The sequence below is a fragment of the Coregonus lavaretus genome, assembly GCF_964263955.1.
Source record: "Coregonus lavaretus genome assembly, chromosome: 9".
Taxonomy (NCBI): Eukaryota; Metazoa; Chordata; class Actinopteri; order Salmoniformes; family Salmonidae; genus Coregonus; species Coregonus lavaretus.
Window position 1 is genome coordinate 31,924,035 of NC_139996.1, and position 19,831 is coordinate 31,943,865.

General features: G+C 41.3%; 1 protein-coding gene across 3 annotated transcripts in view; it reads right to left on the minus strand.

Annotated features, from left to right (window-relative positions):
- The window catches only part of LOC311135413 (myocyte-specific enhancer factor 2A-like), a 103,738-nt gene continuing 83,907 nt past the window's right edge, over nt 1-19,831 (minus strand). For all 3 annotated transcript variants that reach the window (XM_084169348.1, XM_084169349.1, XM_084169350.1), the window contains 4 exons: nt 14,745-14,929; nt 5,652-5,775; nt 5,378-5,501; nt 1-5,181 (listed from right to left, as the gene is read on the minus strand). In XM_084169348.1, the coding sequence (XP_084025474.1) occupies nt 4,827-5,181; nt 5,378-5,501; nt 5,652-5,775; nt 14,745-14,929 (788 nt within the window). In that variant the 3' untranslated portion in view covers nt 1-4,826. The remainder of the gene's footprint in view (nt 5,182-5,377; nt 5,502-5,651; nt 5,776-14,744; nt 14,930-19,831) is intronic.

Consider the following 19,831-nt stretch of genomic DNA (forward strand, 5'->3'; position numbering starts at 1 on the left):
ACATTGAGGTGTTTAATAAAGCTGACAGTCTCTATTGTTTGGGACTTCACAGGTGGACAAAATCTAGGTAAGAAAGTTGTTCACTTCATTTACAGAATAAGTGAGAGAACCTAAAATAGACAGTAGAAGCCAATAGTTTTACTTTAGTGAATGTAGAATACACATTTTACAACAATCTCTAGCATGATATCTTAGTCATTCAATAAAAAGTTCACTAGAATATTTATTATATAATGAAGATAAAACAACACATTCAAGGGAAATAAAATGCAGATTAACTTAAAATTCTCTCTTGATTTTGAAACGGTTTGTTTCATTCATGGCAACAAAGTCCAGCTTGTGCCGCCAAACGGTTTGAGCATCCAAACCGCAAACAGCTTCTTGACGTGAACTATTAACTACAAACAATTACCAAATAGATAGTTCTGTTTAAAAAAGCCATACAGCAAAGCAGTGTACTCTTGCACAGCAAAATGAAGAATGTTCTTTCAGCAAAGTTCCGTTGTCTCCTATAATCCTGTTCTTTCACATTCAACAGTTGTGCAGGTTTTTACACAGCACATAGACCAAAAGAGCAGGTGTACCACTTTACGTTCTCTATACATTCCTTGCGTGAATCTGATTTCAATGGAGCGCAGAGTGGGCAAGACTAGCCAGTCTCTATGTTCTGTAATGTATGTCAGCCTCTTTAGCTGTAGCGGCATTAGTTTGGAGCTACTGTATGTGAGGCTTTTCTTGATTTATAACATGAGTAATTCTTTGGGATAAGGCTATTTTCTAATTGTGCACATAAAGAGTGGAGCTAGAAAAATTCCCTGATAAGTGCTAAAGTGTGCATGTAATTTGTAATGAAGCTATGAAAAAAAGACAACTAAAGTCTTGTTAGAATAGTGTAATGGTATTATTGCTGTTCTGTAACCTGACATGTGTTCAATTGGATATTAAATAAGTTATGTTGTGTTTCTTATGCATGTCTAAAATAATTCTGAATTAATAATTTGTTCAAAAAGGTATACATGAATTACATTTTATGTGCAACTGGCTATCCTGCTCCCTCATGCAGTGGCACTTCAGGACTAGAGGTTAACAGTCATATTCTCATCTGCTCAGGCCCTGCAGGCCCTGATCACACAGTTCCTACTTCATCATCTTCACAAATCGTCATTTTAGTACTGAGGGTGACTATATGGGACATGCAATAACATTTAATAGTAGATTGTACCCTTTAAGTGACGTTTTTTAAAGGGCGGCATCTGGGCAGAGTATGAGTTGGAAACTGCATAGATCACTATTGGCTTATTGCCAACTGCTATGGATCAAATGAAGGGGTGGAGACAGGCGTGGAGGAGAAACACACAAGGGAAAATATAGCAAATGTAAAGAGATACTCCTTTTGTACAGCAAACTTCTCATAAAATGTGTGCAATCCAGCAGTGTCAGATCAAGTCTATTCTGTTGCATTGTCTCTAGTATGTTTTAGCTGCTGAATTCTCTGACACTTTACCACTGTGAGGATGGGGTATAATGCAAGCCAAGGCCACCTGTAACAGACAATGACGTACCTGCCTGCATGGTCTGATATTATCACACAGGCAAATATACAACAGTAAAACAGAAAATGGCTGCTGCCACTCACAGGTACTACACCCTGCTTATGGGATCATGATTTCAGGGTTGTTCATTTCCTACTAGTGATGGAGCGCAAACATAGGGTATTTTGCTGTGCCAATTTATAAAACAGATTAATTTTATACATGATCATGACTGAGGTTTACATTTAGGCTATGATATTTACAGCGTTTTTAACTTAATTTACTCATAAGTGTGAACAATTTCACTAGAGTGATCCATCAATGGATAATTTAATTAACCATAAATTGGTCGTTCCACCAATTCGGTGCCTTTTGAGAAGTATTAACTTGGTAAAAAATGTTTTGTAGATTCCACCTAATTTTTACATTCTGTCATAAAGAGCATATGTTCAACTTCATAAAATAGTGCCAAATAAAGTAACAGGGTTGACCGTAACAGGGTTCATTGTAGCGGGAAGTAGGGGTGCTGAGGGTGCTGCAGCGCCCCCTGAAAAAGCAGAAGAAAAATAAAACATCTTAAATCAGCCATAAATCCCCTTGTGACACAGGGAATGGAAGCTTGTTGTGTGCAACAGAGAGTGGCAATTGAATGCAAGCTTCACAATTAAAAAACAAAAACATTTCTAGCCTGTCGATTTATGGGTAACAAGGTTGACATGGAATGTTCAACCCACTCAGTTTTCCACCACAAAACACCAGAAAATTGCCAAAAAGAGTAGAACCAGCTCACCTGCATTTACTGTATGATTTGACTACTAGATGTTCAATGTTTCTTTTGAAAAATAATTTTTTTTAAGGAATAGTTTCACCATATTAAAAAGAGAGTTCAGTTCACGTAACAGGGTTGACCTTAAAATGAGGGACAGACGTAAATTAATTACTAATCACATTAAATAAATAATCTTCAGAGAAATTTTGAGATTAAGAGGGTTACTATCTTCCTATAAGTGACACAGACATGTCAAAATGCAGAATTTGGGCACTTTAGCAAGCCTTTATTCATATTAAAATTAGTATATGAGTGTACAAAACTTTTTCCATAACAGACTGACCAGGTGAATCCAGGTGAAAGCTATGATCCCTTATTGATGTCACTTGTTAAATCCACTTCAATCAGTGTAGATGAAGGAGAGGAGACAGGTTATTAAATAATGATTTTTAAGCTTTGAGACAATTGAGACATGGATTGTGTATGTGTGCCATTCAGAGGGTGAATGGGCAAGACAAAAGATTTAAGTGCCTTTAAACGGGGTATGATAGTAGGTGCCAGGCGCACCGGTTTGTGTCAAGAACTGCAACGCTGCTGGGTTTTTCACGCTCAACAGTTTTCCGTGTGTACCACCCAAAGGACATCCAGCCAACTTGACACAACTGTGGGAAGCATTGGAGTCAACATGGGCCAGCATCACTCTGGAGTCCATGCCCCGACGAATTGAGGCAGTTCTGAGGGCAAATGGGGAGAGGGGGTGCAACTCAATATTAGGAAGGTGTTCTTAATGTTTTGTACACTCAGTGTATATTAAAGGGCACTTAATTTAATATAACAGGCTTTTAAAATGCAATATTGGTGCACAATTTCTACTTCAAATATCAAAGTGACGCAAAAGGCACTCTTTTCGTGGAGCGACCCAAATAGGTTTATTGGCATGGTTCATGAAATGGCATGTCTTTCAATCGAGTAAAGCACAATCACAATGGATGGTTTTTCAATGCTGAGATGGGACCTTGGGTTTGAAAGTTGGCAGTGTATTCAGCAGCTACAGGTAAATAGCCTAACCCTAAACCATATTTTCCTCAGCGTTGAGATTATCCTTCACAACATAAGATATAGTGGAACTTTAACCTTACATCACTGTTATTACAATTTCTTAAGGACAGACATTCACCACTATTAAAGGGAAAACAACTCAAAAAACGACTCTCTGGAAACAAAACCACTTTGATTATAACGGTAGTAATTCAATTTTGAAGAAAGTACAGTATAATTAACAAAATAGTAAATATTAACCAGTGAATCATCTACTTAATAAGGATCCCGCCCGTAAACATGGCAGTAATCCACAAAAATATACCTTTTTCTTGAATCTGGTGATGGTACAATACATACGTACTTACACCAAGGTGATATATATATTAAAGTTGCTATTTACATAACAAAAGAAAGTGTTTGGCTCAAATGTTTAATTTTACAAACAGAACAGCAAGTGTTCATGGCTTTAGATATTGATTCAAGATCTGGCTTGCATGTCTTTATATTGTTTGTAACAAAGCACAGTAAAAACTAAACTAAAAAATTAACAATTGTTTTTGAGAGAATTGCTAGGAAACCATAGCTACAAAATAACAGAAAGAAACATACAGTACAGCTTTGGCTTACATTACCAATGAATTGTTGGAGCAATGAGAAGATGTCTTGCTATTACTATGTTACCAGTTCAACTGGACAATTTCCCATAATGTTAATGTCCCATATATCAGATTATAAAATGAATATGTTATTATTGCAATATACTTTTTCCTATTTATTTTAGAACTAAACACATGACTCTGAGCCATGTCCTTCCCATACAGGATAGCTTTTCCTGTCTCAAACCCCACAAGGGAAACCTCTTTCAAATGAAAAACAACAACTATTTTGTAGAGTGTCTCTGAGGTCGAAATTGTTTTAAAATTTGATTTCACATCTATTGATTTAATAAGTTAATAGAAGAGACAAATTGAGACAAAGTTGTATGAGATTAAAGTCGTATGAGGTTACACCGTGTAGTGAAACATGAGCTCTAACAGTGGACGCCACAAACAGGGGCCCTCAGCCAGCAGGCAACACTCAGACTTTCTTTGATTGTTTGTAACTTGCAACCACAACAGCAAAAACAGCAACTACAAGTAAGTGCCAGACTAGACCAGTGACTACAATAATCTAGATTTGTTTTTTTCTTCTTTTTTTTCTTTGAACATCGGACTCCTGCAAACATAATCTGATTCGCACCCAGTACCTGATAACATCTGTTTGTGTACATAATTCAGTCCAACTACTTGAATGTTTTTCTTATTAATGTGAGACTTATTTAATTTATTTGCCATTCTCCTTCTTACAAAATGAAATGGAGTTAAATAATAATATTATAATGATAACTATCAGGACCTTTCCTACCCCCTCCATCTCTCCCCCATGTCTACCCTCTCCCTCCCTCCGTCTGACTAGCTGGTGACTGGAGGCCTGACTGGGTGGCTCTATGTCACCCAGGTGTCCATGCGCATGCGCTTGACAGAGGGGCTCTCCCTGTTGTCCTCGGTGCCGGCCGGGGGTCTGCCCAGCCCCATGGACGAGGAGTGGAAGTCCGGCCGGTGGTCTTCGCGGTCGCTGCCGTCGTACGAGCTGCAGGAGGAGCTGAGGCTGTCCACTGGCGAGCGGCCCAGGTCCTGCCGGCTGGACGCCTGCTGCTGCTGCTGATGTTGCTGCTGCTGCTGGGGGAAGCCAGAGGAGGTGACGCGCTCCCGCGGAGGGGAGATGGGCTCTGACTTGATGTTGATGTTCTGGCTGGTGTTGATAGAGAGGTTGGAGCCCTGAGGTAGGTGACCACCACCCCTGTGGAGAGGAACAGCACGGGGTCAGTGGCCATTTGGAAAGTGACATAGATCAGGTGCTTGGAGTGGTGGTTGGAAAATTGACATTTGAAGGAGTACAAGCTATGTACTTTGAATGTGTATATAATGTGTGTACTGAATATTCTATTAATGTGTGGGTGTCTTTATGTGTGTGTGTTTGCTAGTGTGTTACTCACACCAAAGAGCTGAGAGCTGCCTGGCCCAGTTGATGTTGTTGCCATGCCGACATGGAGCCCAGAGAGAGGCCTGGAGCGCCGAAGCCCTGTAGGGAGGAGATCTCTGCACTGCTCAGGGAGTACTCTGCAACAACAACAGCACCAGAGAACAGTGAGTTACACACACTCCTCCTCCCACTGCTACACCTCTCACCACAGGAGACCAGACCAATCAGTATGAGCCAGTCAGGCAGCGCTGAGGCATACGTGGCAGGGGACAGAGGGGTAGACTCACCGGTGTTGTAGCCGGTGGGCATGCCTGAGTAGACCAGGCCTTGGGGGGGCAGGCTGGGGGTGGTGACAGACACTACTGGGGTGGCCAGTAGCTGGGACTGGGAGCTGCTTATCCTGTGGGTGTTCTGTAAACAGCACAAAGAAAACAGGTTTAATGAACAAAACAACCCTGTAGGGCACTGTAAAGGCTTACTGTGGTGAACCCAAAGTGCAAGATGGTAAATTGATATAGAAAAAACATGTTACAGATATGTTGTGTATATATTAGCTGTACAGTATTTTTTAAGTCATAATTTGATAAGACTATAATAATGTACCAATGGAAAATGTGTTGCAATACTACTTTCCACCAAGAGGTAGCACTGTAGCTTCATGTCACATTTTTTTTTTTTTGTCATTTGGCAGATTTATCCAGAGCGACTTACAGGAGCAATTAGGGTTAAGTGCCTTGCTCAAGGGCACATTGACAGATTTTTCACCTAGTCGGCTCGGGGATTAGAACCAGCGACCTTTCGGTTACTGGCACAATGCTCTTAACCACTAAGCTACCTGCCGCCCCACATGTAGCTACAATCCAGATAACATATTGAGCCTTGTTCGTATCATCATATAATACGAACAAGGCTCAATATGATGACTGTTTGACAATATGTGTAATAAAAACAAAACTAAATCCCATCAAGACTTAAATACTTTTTTTGTCCAATATTGATAAATGGAGTGATGTTTGTGGGTAAATCTGTAAACAGACATTCAATGTAGGGATTATGGATAATCAGAAACAGGAATATAGTTTTTAAATAGAATACCGTTTTACCATACACAATAGTGGGATTTGTGCTGACATGCACTCGTTGTTGTATTCAGTTGTCCTTACAAGCTAAGGCAAATGCTCTTCAGCACTCAAATTGTTTATAGACTGTGTATAAAGAAATTGTCAATTCAATGGCCACCAAAGATGTGTAAAAAAGAAAAAAACAGATGTACTGCCAGAAAGAGACAGATCATTAATTTTTTATAACATATAGTAGCTACTACATATCTCCTATAAAATCACAATCCTGGGTGCAGTGGCTGCATGCTGTCCCAAGCACACAGTCACACAACACAGTGCCTTCATGCAGCACCAACAGGACCACACAAGCTCTGAGAATGCCAATCATGGTAGGCACTCATTAGGATCTATGGATACTTTAGTCAAATCTTCTGAGAATATAGTACTCTGTTCATTATGTACCTCTAATATCCACTTTTAATGCTACACTTGTTTGTTCTGATGTGAAAGTGAGACTATTTTGCTAGCACCTAAGAGAGGCAAAATGGCAGAGTTAGCGTGAGCTGCAGGACTGTTTGTGATCTGGGTGGGAATAACATCAAGAGACACCTTTTACTGCATCAGTCTAGCAAACACATACAGCATATCATATCATATGATTACTTGGTGATCTGAGCAGCTCTGGTGTAGCAATTTGTAATATAGTGCAGCTGAGGGTTTCATTTGAGGCAATATTGCATCATGACAGTTTGATAACTTCCTTGCAAATATCTGCTGCTCCTACTCTCTCCAACCAAATGACATCATCAAAAACAAGCCTCTCTGAGAATGACATAATCCACAATGAAGTAATCTAACCCTCCCCATGAGGAACAAAATCCAAGATTTGAAATCTGTTCTTTGGAAGTTACTTTGTAATGTTATACATATTACAAAACCTTTTGTTTAAAACAATTATATGTAACGATGTGTGTCCAAACTACTTTCTTGAAGTAACAAGACGCAAGAGTGATAATGACCTGTCTAATAGTTATAGTGAACGTGTGCATCGTGTGCTCACTCACAAACAAACAGAAACATTTCAGCATTCCCTGAACAACACATGGGAGTGGCGGTGCACAGCACATTAGAGAGGTTGAGGCATCTTGCCAGGCTCAGGACATGCAGTGAAACACTGATGCTGCTCTTCATTTCTCAATTCAATCTTTATAAAATTAAAATCTATTCAATCAAATAAATTCAATAAACTCAGTTAAAGGTATTCAAATCTACAGTTCAAGAACAGCCTTCACTCCTGAACATGTTATTACTGATCTATTTGCCTCTTGTTGTTGTTACGATTAAATTGAAAGTGTGTTCATTCAGCCATTTTTCTCAGGCATTTCTCAAAACTCACCAAATCCATTTTCTCCTCCTCCGACTGCTCTCAACAGAAGAGAAGAAGAGAGGCAGGGTTACAAGAGAAGGTCAGAATGGCTTCTACAGTCACCCTTTTGATGTTGAAAACCAAAGTCCTAATTGCCTGATTGTATTCCACAAGTAAAAGTCATCTAGACGTGCCTGCCCTCTAGACTTAAATATTCACTCTGTCCTCTGCTATTCATGTTACCATGCGAAACTTTCTTTGTCAAATGCAATGTCTTTGTCAAATGCAATACTTGGAAGGCAATACTGTACAATGCTTTGGATAAAAGTGTCTGCTAAATGACCATGTTATAACACTTTAGCTTGGGTTTGTGACCATTTCAGAGTAAGACCTATCATTTTGGACTCATCACTATTTGCTACTCAGAAGGTTCCTGGTGTAAAACCGAAATGGGTCAACTAGAGTCTATTATTAAAGACACTCTAACAAGAATGGTTTAAGTCAGCAAACACACTTAATGACTTGGACTCACATTGAATAAGTACTTAACCTCTCATGCATCCATCTAATTACATCATCAAACCTAAGGCTATAGCTTGACTCAATTGGAAGGCTCTCCACTTACTTTAAATAAAACTGTGTTCAAGAAACTAAAACTGACTAGTTAGGTCATTTCAATGCAAACTGTAATGTAATCAAATCTTTGTAGCTATCTATCATGTAGAGTAGTCAACAAGGTACAAGTCAATGTAATACATTGATACAGTACTACTTAACCTGCATATTGCGCATTTTTGTTTCACCTAGTAGATTACAGGGGTCTCTGTATGTGAGGCCTACTGTTCTGCTAGACAAGAGGCTAACTGGAAGCCCCTCTTCCATCTTCCCTGTGCTGAGGGACTAACTGTGCCTAGGCCAGGACTGTCTTAATAATACCCACACTCAATCAATAGCGGCAGGAAGACACGATAAGGGCGACAAGATATTATCTGGCTCACACTCTGGGCCCCTGATTAAGCCTTCATCCCCACTCTGTCACACCGAGATGTGATTAATTTAATACCATTATGGCCTAATGACAGGCTGTCTGCAGACCTGCCAGCCCCCAACGCTGCCTTAACCCATCTGGAACGCTGCGTTTACACTGACAGAGCAGAGCCGAGCAGGCCCTCCCTTTTGTCTCAATACTACTGACACGTTCAGGACTTCTAGAATCTCTCTGTCTGAACCATGGTAATCCTGCTCAACAGTTCTAAAAACGAACACTCTAAGGCTGCGTTTAGACAGGCAGCCCAATATTGATTCTTATTTCACTAATTGGTCTTTTGACCAATCAGATCAGCTCTGAAAAATACCTGATGTGAAAAGATCTGTGGAAAAAATATCAGAATTGGGCTGCCTGTCTAAACGCAGCCTTAATTGCTTTGTCCTTGTGATGTGTGAATCTCTGTGTTGGGGAAGCTTCTCTGAGAAGATAGTTTACCAAGCTACCAATTACTTCACACTGAAAGAAGTTAAGCTACACTAATGCTACCCCTAAAGAAAATATAGTTTAGTTTCACTTTTAAAAAGTAGTTCATCACATCTAAACTACTTTGTGATAAATTACCATATGTAAATCTAAAATGTCAAAGACTATACATAAAAAAATTAAAAAATAACTTTGTGGTCATATGTTAACAGAATGTGTAATTTCGTCTATTAAACACAAAAACAATGTTTCAAGTGAGAATTAGGAAGGTCTGATGCCGCTCAAAATGACGAACTACCGAGTGGCGCAGTGGTCTAAGGCACTGTTTATTAGACCTAGTCTGCATCGCAGTGCTAGCTGTGCCACTAGAGATCCTGGTTCGAATCCAGGCTCTGTCGTAGCCGGCCGTGACCAGGAGACCCATGAGGCGAAGCACAATTGGTCCAGGGTAGGGGAGGGAATGGCCGGCAGGGATGTAGCTCAGTTGGTAGAGCATGGCGTTTGCAACGCCAGGGTTGTGGGTTTGATTCCCATGGGGGGCCAGTATGCACTCACTAACTGTAAGTTGCTCTGGATAAGAGCGTCTGCTAAATGACTACTTCACCCATATTACATTTTTGCAAAATAAGTAGTGTGTAGTTCCAGTAGTTAGCTACACCGCTACATGGCAAAACAGTAATTAACTACTGAAAAACCTACCTAGATTTGAATTTAGTTCAACTACCACCAAGCTACTGCAAAATGTAGTTAAATTACTAGTTTAACTATATGTAGTTCACTACTCCCCAACACTGGAAGCTCTGTGGTTTGGTTCGGTTTGGGAGCTCTACCACTTCCAGATGTTGGCAGGGTAACACACACATGTTGATCCCCTGCACCAGGCTGGTAGATGGATCCGGGGTGCCCACGCCATGGTAACCCTAGGTATATTTACCATACAAGCCATCTGTGTCTTGGAGGAACTCCCATTGTTGAGAGCTCCAGCATGTAGGTTGGAAAGAGTCAATGACTGGTTAATTTCTGAAACCTTTTTTTCCCATTTAGATTTATGGCCATGGCAGTCTAGTGTAGCCTCAGGTGCTCAATGTGGTCAGAGCTCTCTGCACATTAATTATAATAATTAGAGAGGGCCTCTAATTTCAATATTTATAATTGAGTGACTGTTAAGGCACCTGGGGCCTAATTTATAAACGTTGCGTACGCACAAAATATGCCCCAAAACAGTTTTCACACAAAAGTTGGCATTTATAAAAACGTAACTTGACTTGAGAATGTGCTTATCCTCCCACAAACTTTAGACCATGCGTAGGCCTACGCACAGTTTCTAGTGGTTGAAGTATTGCATTGCAAGAAGGCAAAAGTAGCCTATAGTAGCCTTGTGCAAATGGGGAATATACTGTATGATGACACTCTTATTCATAACAAAAAGGTAGCTAAATAAAATAACAAGATGCAATTAGATGCATTCCAAAATAATTAGAAATAGGCATCCATTTCCTATTATTTATTTAATTTCCATGATCATTGCAGAATAAATTCCTCACCTTTTCATACTCGCAAAATAGCCTATAGGCCTACAACAGGTTAGGATAGGCTACCATTCGTCCCATCTCTCATTTAATTGGACCCGCTTCACAGTAGTAAATAGATAAGCTATTTCAAGTAGGTCTACTAGCCTATTTTGCTCTATGCGATCCGATCCGAAGCGCAGTTTAACTTAACGGTAGAACAGACGGTTCACCTTTTCCATTGACAATTGTAGGCTACGTCTGAATACTGTAATGTCAAATTTCTTGAGTAGAATTTATTTCATTTATATAGAGTTGAAGTCGGAAGTTTACATACACCTTAGCCAAATACATTTAAACTCAGTTTTTCACAATTCCTGACATTTAATCTGAGTACAAATTCCCTGTTTTAGGTCAGTTAGGATCACCACTTTATTTTAAGAATGTGAAATGTCAGAATAATAGTAGAGAGAATTATTTATTTCAGCTTTTATTTTTTTCATCACGTTCCCAGTGGGTCAGAAGTTTACATACACTCAATTAGTATTTAGTAGCATTGCCGTTAAATTGTTTAACTTGGGTCAAACGTTTCAGGTAGCCTTCCACAAGCTTCCAACAATAAGTTGGGTGAATTTTGGCCCATTCCTCCTGACAGAGCTGGTGTAACTGAGTCAGGTTTGTAGGCCTCCTTGCTCGCACACGCTTTTTCAGTTCTGCCCACACATTTTCTATAGGATTGAGGTCAGGGCTTTGTGATGGCCGCTCCAATACCTTGACTTTGTTGTCCTTAAGCCATTTTGCCACAACTTTGGAAGTATGCTTGGGGTCATTGTCCATTTGGAAGAACCATTTGCGACCAAGCTTTAACTTCCTGACTGATGTCTTGAGATGTTGCTTCAATATATCCACATCATTTTCCTTCCTCATGATGCCATCTATTTTGTGAAGTGCACCAGTACCTCCTGCAGCAAAGCACCCCCACAGCATGATGCTGCCACCCACGTGCTTCACGTTTGGGATGGTGTTCTTCGGCTTGCAAGTAACCCCCTTTTTCTTCCAAACATAACAAAAGTAATTATGGCCAAACAGTTCTATTTTTGTTTAGTCAGACCAGAGGACATTTCTCCAAAAAGTACGATCTTTGTCCCCATATGCAGTTGCAAACCGTAGTCTGGCTTTTTTTATGGCGGTTTTGGAGCAGTGGCTTCTTCCTTGCTGAGCGGCCTTTCAGATTATGTCGATATAGGACTCGTCTTACTGTGGATATAGATACTTTTGTACCTGTTTCCTCCAGCATCTTCACAAGGTCCTTTGCTGTTGTTCTGGCATTGATTTGCACTTTTCGCACCAAAGTACGTTCATCTCTAGGAGACAGAACGCGTCTCCTTCCTGAGCAGTATGACGGCTGCGTGGTCCCATGGTGTTTATACTTGCGTACTATTGTTTGTACAGATGAACGTGGTACCTTCAGGCATTTGGAAATTGCTCCCAAGGATGAACCAGACTTGTGGAGGTCTACACTTTTTATTCTGAGGTCTGGGCTGATTTCTTTTAATTTTGCCATGATGTCAAGCAAAGAGGCACTGAGTTTGAAGGTAGGCCTTGAAATACATCCACAGGTACATCTCCAATTGACTCAAATTATGTCAATTAGCCTATCAGATGCTTCTAAAGCCATGACATAATTTTCTGGAATTTTCCAAGCTGTTTAAAGGCACAGTCAACTTAGTGTATGTAAACTTCTGCCCCCTGGAATTGTGATACAGTGAATTATAAGTGAAATAATCTGTCTGTAAACAATTGTTGGAAAAAGTACTTGTGTCATGCACAAAGTAGATGTCCATACCGACTTGCCAAAACTATAGTTTGTTAACAAGAAATTTGTGGAGTGGTTGAAAAACGAGTTTTAATGACTCCAACCGAAGTGTATGTAAACTTCCGACTTCAACTGTACATACATCATAACCATTGCAGAATAAATTCCTCTCTTTCTGTGGCCATGATGAGTTCATAATACCGAAGTAGCTGTACAACAAATGACCATGCGCATCTCTCATATAATTGGGCCTATTAGATAATTGGGCTATTATAATTTCAGTAGTTTTTGCTCTATGCATCCGAAAGGGAGCGCGGTTTATAACATACAGTAGAATTGAACAGGTGAACAGATGGTTGATCTGTTGCATTGAAGTGTGTAGGCTATCACTGTAAGTAGGCCTATTGTAGGCCCAAATAGACAATGTATCAGAATTCGCGGTCAGTGCAGGATATTTAGGTTCGGGGAAAAGTAAATGCAAAAAAGTATTGAATTAAATTGAATCTGTTTACAGGTCCACAACAATTTGCAATAGTTTTTCTCTTTCAGAAATGGTCAGATACAGCAAATGTTACTGCAAAAGAAAACATTCTGCCAACAGCTCCAAAGACATTTGATTACTTTGGCCATTGCTATTTCCTTTAGATACTGTCTTGGTCTAATTCCAATACTTCCAAAGTATACAGCAAATAAGGGCGTCGTCAGGCAGTGTTATAATTCATGTATTTTTATTTACTGTAAAATGTACGCAACGGTTATTATTTACTGTAAAATGTATGCAACGGTTATAAATGTGGCCCCTGGACCTCAGAGATACAGTATAGCTGTGTTGTTTGTTTTCTTGTCACCGTCCAGAGTCTAGCTCCTGTCTCTGCATGTCTGGCAGACATATCAGTGTGGATGACGGATCACCACCTCAAGCTGAACCTCGGCAAGACAGAGCTGCTCTTCCTCCCGGGGAAGGACTGCCCGTTCCATGATCTCGCCATCACGGTTGACAACTCCGTTGTGTCCTCCTCCCAGAGTGCAAAGAGCCTTGGCGTGACCCTGGACAACACCCTGTCGTTCTCCGCTAACATCAAGGCGGTGACCCGATCCTGTAGGTTCATGCTCTACAACATTCGGAGAGTACGACCCTGCCTTACACAGGAAGCGGCACAGGTCCTAATCCAGGCACTTGTCATCTCCCGTCTGGATTACTGCAACTCGCTGTTGGCTGGGCTCCCTGCCTGTGCCATTAAACCCCTACAACTCATCCAGAATGCCGCAGCCCGTCTGGTGTTCAACCTTCCCAAGTTCTCTCAGGTCAACCCGCTCCTCCGCACACTCCACTGGCTTCCAGTTGAAGCTCGCATCTGCTACAAGACCATGGTGCTTGCCTACGGAGCTGTGAGGGGAACGGCACCTCCGTACCTTCAAGCTCTGATCAGTCCCTACACCCAAACGAGGGCATTGCATTCATCCACCTCTGGCCTGCTGGCCCCCCTACCTCTGCGGAAGCACAGTTCCCGCTCAGCCCAGTCAAAACTGTTCGCTGCTCTGGCACCCCAATGGTGGAACAAGCTCCCTCACGACGCCAGGACAGCGTAGTCACTCACCACCTTCCGGAGACACTTGAAACTCCACCTCTTTAAGGAAAACCTGGGATAGGATAAAGTAATCCTTCTACCCCACCCCTTACCCCACCCCCCCATAAAAATAAAAATAAACATATTGTAAAGTGGTTATCCCACTGGCTATAAGGTGAATGCACCAATTTGTAAGTCGCACTGGATAAGAGTGTCTGCTAAATGACGTAAATGTAAATGTAAATGTAGGTGATCAAATAAAAATGCAGCATGAGAACGAATGCCACTCGCTGATTGCTGTTGATGTAAGTGAATCTAGGCTGCACGTAAACCTGTCCCACCAGGAATAAAGCAAGAGGTCCTCAGACAGAACTGATATCCTCAGGCAAGGAGGACCATTTCTCCTGCTCCAAAACATTTCTAACATTGCACGCTATACCACAATGATACCATCACAATCCAGTGAGGGGAAAATAAAACTCCCTCTGTTGCACACATGTGAGGGACAAAGAAGCCAAAATCGGAGCAGCCCTGAGGTAGAGACACGCAGTGTTCTACCAGTCTGCTCATGTGCAGTGTAGGCTACTCACCAGTGGGGGCATCATGCCTTTGCTGGACGGGGGGATCAGCACTCTCAGGTCTGGCTTGCGGTTGCCCATCCCCATGTTCCCTCCAGGGGGCGGTGGAGACTTGGTGGGCATGACTTTCCCCAGGCCGTTCCCGCTGGTTGCGCCAAGGAGTCCCGGAGAGCCCCTAGGGTTGACAAAACCGTTCCCTGCAGAGAGACACAGAAACAGAAGCCGTCATGGGACTGTGAGACACTACAACAACAGTCATCTGCCAAATCTCCAACACACCATTTCAAAGCTGCATAGCCTGCCACGGCACGCAACGTTAAGTGTTCCCAACCCTCTGGGAAGTTTTAATAGTCTCAGATAATTATCCTGCACATTTACCAAAATAGAACGTCAATTTCAGAATTGATGAGCCTTTCATTCTTGCTGTGAGTGACGATATCAAAGTCAACTCCTTGTATCCTGGGATGAGGAGTAATTCACTTAACAAATGTACTGTGACTGCTGTTTAAGATGGGAATAGCAAGCCATTACAGTTGGGTAAAACTGTTTGCTAAAGGATTGTTATGGTACTTTTTTTGTGTGACAATATGAGAATACTATGTCTTGCTACAGTATGCAAGACTATGTACTCATTGTACTGTATTCGTAGTACTATATACGTATGTGTGGATTGTCATTTCTTCTTTACTCTAATGGTAGATCTACAGAACAATGAGTCATAAGGGTGGTTTACCCCACACCCAGAGTCACTTCCTGTGGCAACCGTTCTAAAACAAAGTGAAAGCAGGCACAGGGCAATGACACCATCTCAGAGCTGATCAGGAGAAGGACCAGTACAGTACAAGTCACACCATGCTCCTGAGTGGCGCAGCGGTCTAAGCGGCTCTTGCCTAGTTAAATAAAGGTAAAATAAACTGTGGCTGATGTGAGCTATATATGCTATGAAATGCTATGTTATGAAATTAATGTGAGAGTATTTGCAATCGCAGTTTATATCTCTTTTTAATGCAACATCTATAACTATTCTGATGAATCAGAACATTGAAAAAATGGATAACAGAATCTAGAAAATGATGAGAAACAGAGGGATGAAAGAATCAATGCTATCTAGTATTTCATCAACAGATCAGTGTCACACTTCAACAAGTAACTCAGTACTCCATTGTGTTCTATAGAGCCCAGTGAAACACAAGCAGGCTGCAGAATAAGCAGGACCTAGTGACATAATGGAACAATCACCTCCCTAGCTACAGATAAGAACCCCCACAATACACGGCCAAATAAACAGTTATGAGACAATGGTATGTCACAGCTGAATCAACAGCATATGCAACGCAAGCTACTATCACTCCCAGCACTCGCTTTCATCTTATACTTGAATTGACTGCTGCAAAATCGAAGGTGCACGCATATAATTAGCTATGTAAATTACCCAAACCCTACAAATAGCAGACACTGCTATTGCTTATGACAAAAAAATCCAATACTTTAACATAAATATAGGTTCATTGGAGGACAAGTACCACATGGGTCAGCAACAGTTGCAAAGAAAGTATTTTCACTATCAAAAATGTGATAAGTCTGTGTAAATTATGATTATTTATTTTCTGGAAAGGCAAACCCTGGTTTTGTATTTTCACACAGAAGTTTCTTCTCTTCTCGGCTCTACTCAGAAACAGTTGTGGGGGTGGGTGGGCAAATCAAGCGAGGCAATATCTGGGCTGGTGTTTGGGAGGGGGAGGGTCCTGACTGTAAAAGGTGCAGCAACACAGCTCTTTGATAATGATCAGAGGCCTATGGTATCATCGCAGGGAATCAGTTCAAAATGAAAATCTGTTATTTCACAAACGTGAATGTGTAGGCATTGCAGGCAGTAACTATGGCCTAACGGAGAAAAAACATGCTCCTTGAAGCTAATTGTATATAGCCTACAGCCAGTTGTGCACAAAAGCAACATGCAGAATTGTAAAGTACATTTGTGCAGAGCATAATGCCTGAAATTGCTGATTAGCAAAAGACTTAGACATAATTGGTGCCAGTATCCATTTAAAACAGTCTCTAAATGGGGCACTATTACAAGACAGAACAACTATTTTTACCTTACAGCACATCTTAAAACAAGAAAATGATCACGTGCAGAGATCACATGATCACACAAGCCTTTTGGCAGAAACATTTTTGCGGATTTGTTTTCTGTTTGTTATCTGAAACAGAATGGTTCTTCTGTCATCAAATCATCAGTGAATGAACCTAGAACATGTAGAATGTTTAGTTTCTGTGTTTGGGTAAATAAATAGACTCTTTGTTGTAAATAATTAACACTGCCCACCGTGGGAGCAGGGTTACATAAGAGGTTGTATGTACCACTCTAACATTTAGTATTCATCTGAACGTAAGTCAAAATAAACTCTGTTGACTAAATTGTGCTTTCACTAGAATGCATTGAAGAGCAAGTGATGCAGCACTGACCAGACCTGACTGTCATTAGGCAAACACCAGAGGAACTTGAGTCTCAGTGAGGGAAGAGAATATGCATACATGAACGAGAAAAGATTAATGGGTGTGAATCAAGAGCCTCTAATAGATTAAGTGGAAAAGAGAGCAAATTCTAATTATAGCATCCATTAATGAGCCTGGACAGAAACTCTTTAGCGGGTGCTCTGGTATTGTTTTGGCTCAGGAAACAGAGAGCAGGGCCACAGTTTGTGAGACTGCAGTGCAGTCACTCACTCACTAGTTAGTTGTTCCAAGAACTCCAATCCATATTTCACTTGGAGGGCCCCTTAGTATAAAAACAAATACAGTTTAGAATGCTTTCTTAATGGAAAAAACACACATTGGAAGTGGTAATCCACTGGGAACACCAACGGCTTCCACGGTTCTCAAGAAATAGAGGAATAATATGTTCAGATAGACTCTTTTCGACACACAAACAGCCCTTGCAATCGCTCTTTAAGAGCCTGTAACTCTCCAGTATTAATGAAGGAATCTGCACAGCTTGCAGGCATATTGCATAACAGAGAGAAGAGTCACATCCCTTACATTCTGACAAGCTCTCATTCTTAATGCTCAACAGAGTGGGAAAAGAGAGAGCATGGAAAGAGTGGAACTGTGTGCAAAGCATCTCTAATGTATTGAGGAGTGTGACTGTATCACACAAAGAATTCCACATTGGATTGCTAATTAGGTGTAAAAATGATATCACAGAGTTGCTTTAATTACATCCATATCATTTATGTTTGAGCAAAGCATAAGAAGTTCATAGTCTTCTCGTGAGCCAAGGTTTAGGTATTTGAATGAGAGCCAAAACAGATGGCTCATTTTAGATAGAACAATTGAAAATTCATTGCTATCAAAAACTGCTCTCTGAAAATATAGAATTAAAATACAGCTTTCACAATTTGCCTGCAAAACCAGAATACTGTATGTTGTGAGTGAATATTCTGACCCTCACTAGGCTTATGTCATGATCACTTAAACCGAGACTACCTTGTGGAGCCCACTGCTCTTCAGACATAATCTTATTTATCATGATTCATGTCTGCAGAGCACTGGGACTGACCCACTGTGAGACCTCTCCACACTTAGAAAAAAGGGTTCCAAATGGGTTATTCGACTGTCCCCATAGGATAACCCTTATAACTCTATGTAGAAAGGGCTCTAACTGCTTGGAACCAAAAAAGGTTATTCAAAGGGTTCTCCTATGGGGACAGCCAAATAACCCTTTTAGGTTCTAGATAGCGCCTTTTTTTCTAAGAGTGCAGGAAGAATAGTGGAGCCCTTTCCCCCTTATTGAATCTTAAACACTGGCTTTTATGCAACTCGTGTGCTAAATGAACATCACCCCTCTGCAAAGCCTCATTTACCCGAGTTACCTGTAATGTTCTAGGAGTGAAATGACTGTATGAAAATAGAAAATAGAATTTCTGCTCAACGTAAGATGTGGTGTATTAACAGAAACACACTTTCATGTGTTAGTTTGTCAGCTGCCAAATCCTGTTATGGTCTCAGATTGAAACCAGACTCATGTTCATTCTGAATGAACACATATACTCAATTCATATCACATGTGATAAAGACCTCCTTCACACTGCTGCAGAAAGGAAACTATGAAAATGGCTCCAAAAAGCTTTCAAGCTCCAGTGGAAGATAGAAAAGCTAAGGTGCATGACATGCCATGTCATGTCCATGGACAAAATGATTCATTTGCACTTTGCCGGTGCATGTCAATATGAAGAAAGAGTTTTCTTTCTGAGGACAAGAGCTGGCATATCAGATGGGATTAGGGTTTGGATCAGTGCCGCCATTCCCTAGGCTTAATCAGTGATCCGGAGCATTTTCCAGGACATTCTCCGTGCTTGTAAGCCCCTCTTAGTGGCGATATCAAGCCACACCACCGGAGGAGAAAAGAGAGCGAGCAACAAGACAGAACTGGTGCAAAAGGCCTCTCCTCTCCCTATAGCTGCTGCTTGTGAAAAATCAGAGCTATGTAAGGAATGGCCATCTGACGGCAGCACTGGAGAGAGAGGTTTCTCTTCCAAGCAGTCTCTGCTGTTCTACCCAGTTTGGTACAAACAACAGCTGCAGTCTCCTGCCAGTGTGCCAACGGCTGACACCCCTCCCTTGGCATGGGGACGGCACAGCACCCCACAACCTTACCGCTTACCCAGCACAGGGACAGGGCTCCGAGCACCGCCAAAGACCAAATACAGACAGACCAAACATTTCACCTAGCCCTGACTGAGAGCATTGAATCACCTCACCAACCACAGACTCAAACTTATACCCAGCATGTCTCTGCTCACGATGCAGGACATAATTAATGTATAGCTTTAAATACAGCTTCTGTTGATTGCATAATGTATTTTCACTACTATCATAATATTGTATCATATGCGACACAGTGGCCTGTCTGGTAGGGAGAGGGTTAACGTCCACCTGCCTCTGCCTCTCACTCAGCACATAGCAGCCATGACAGGCTGTCCGGTCATTGTGTACAGAGGACTTAGAGGGATGTCATGGCCGGAATACCTCCAGGGTGCTGCTGGCCTAGACATCTTGCAGGCTCTCTCCAGCCATATAAGGGCTGCCATGGTACT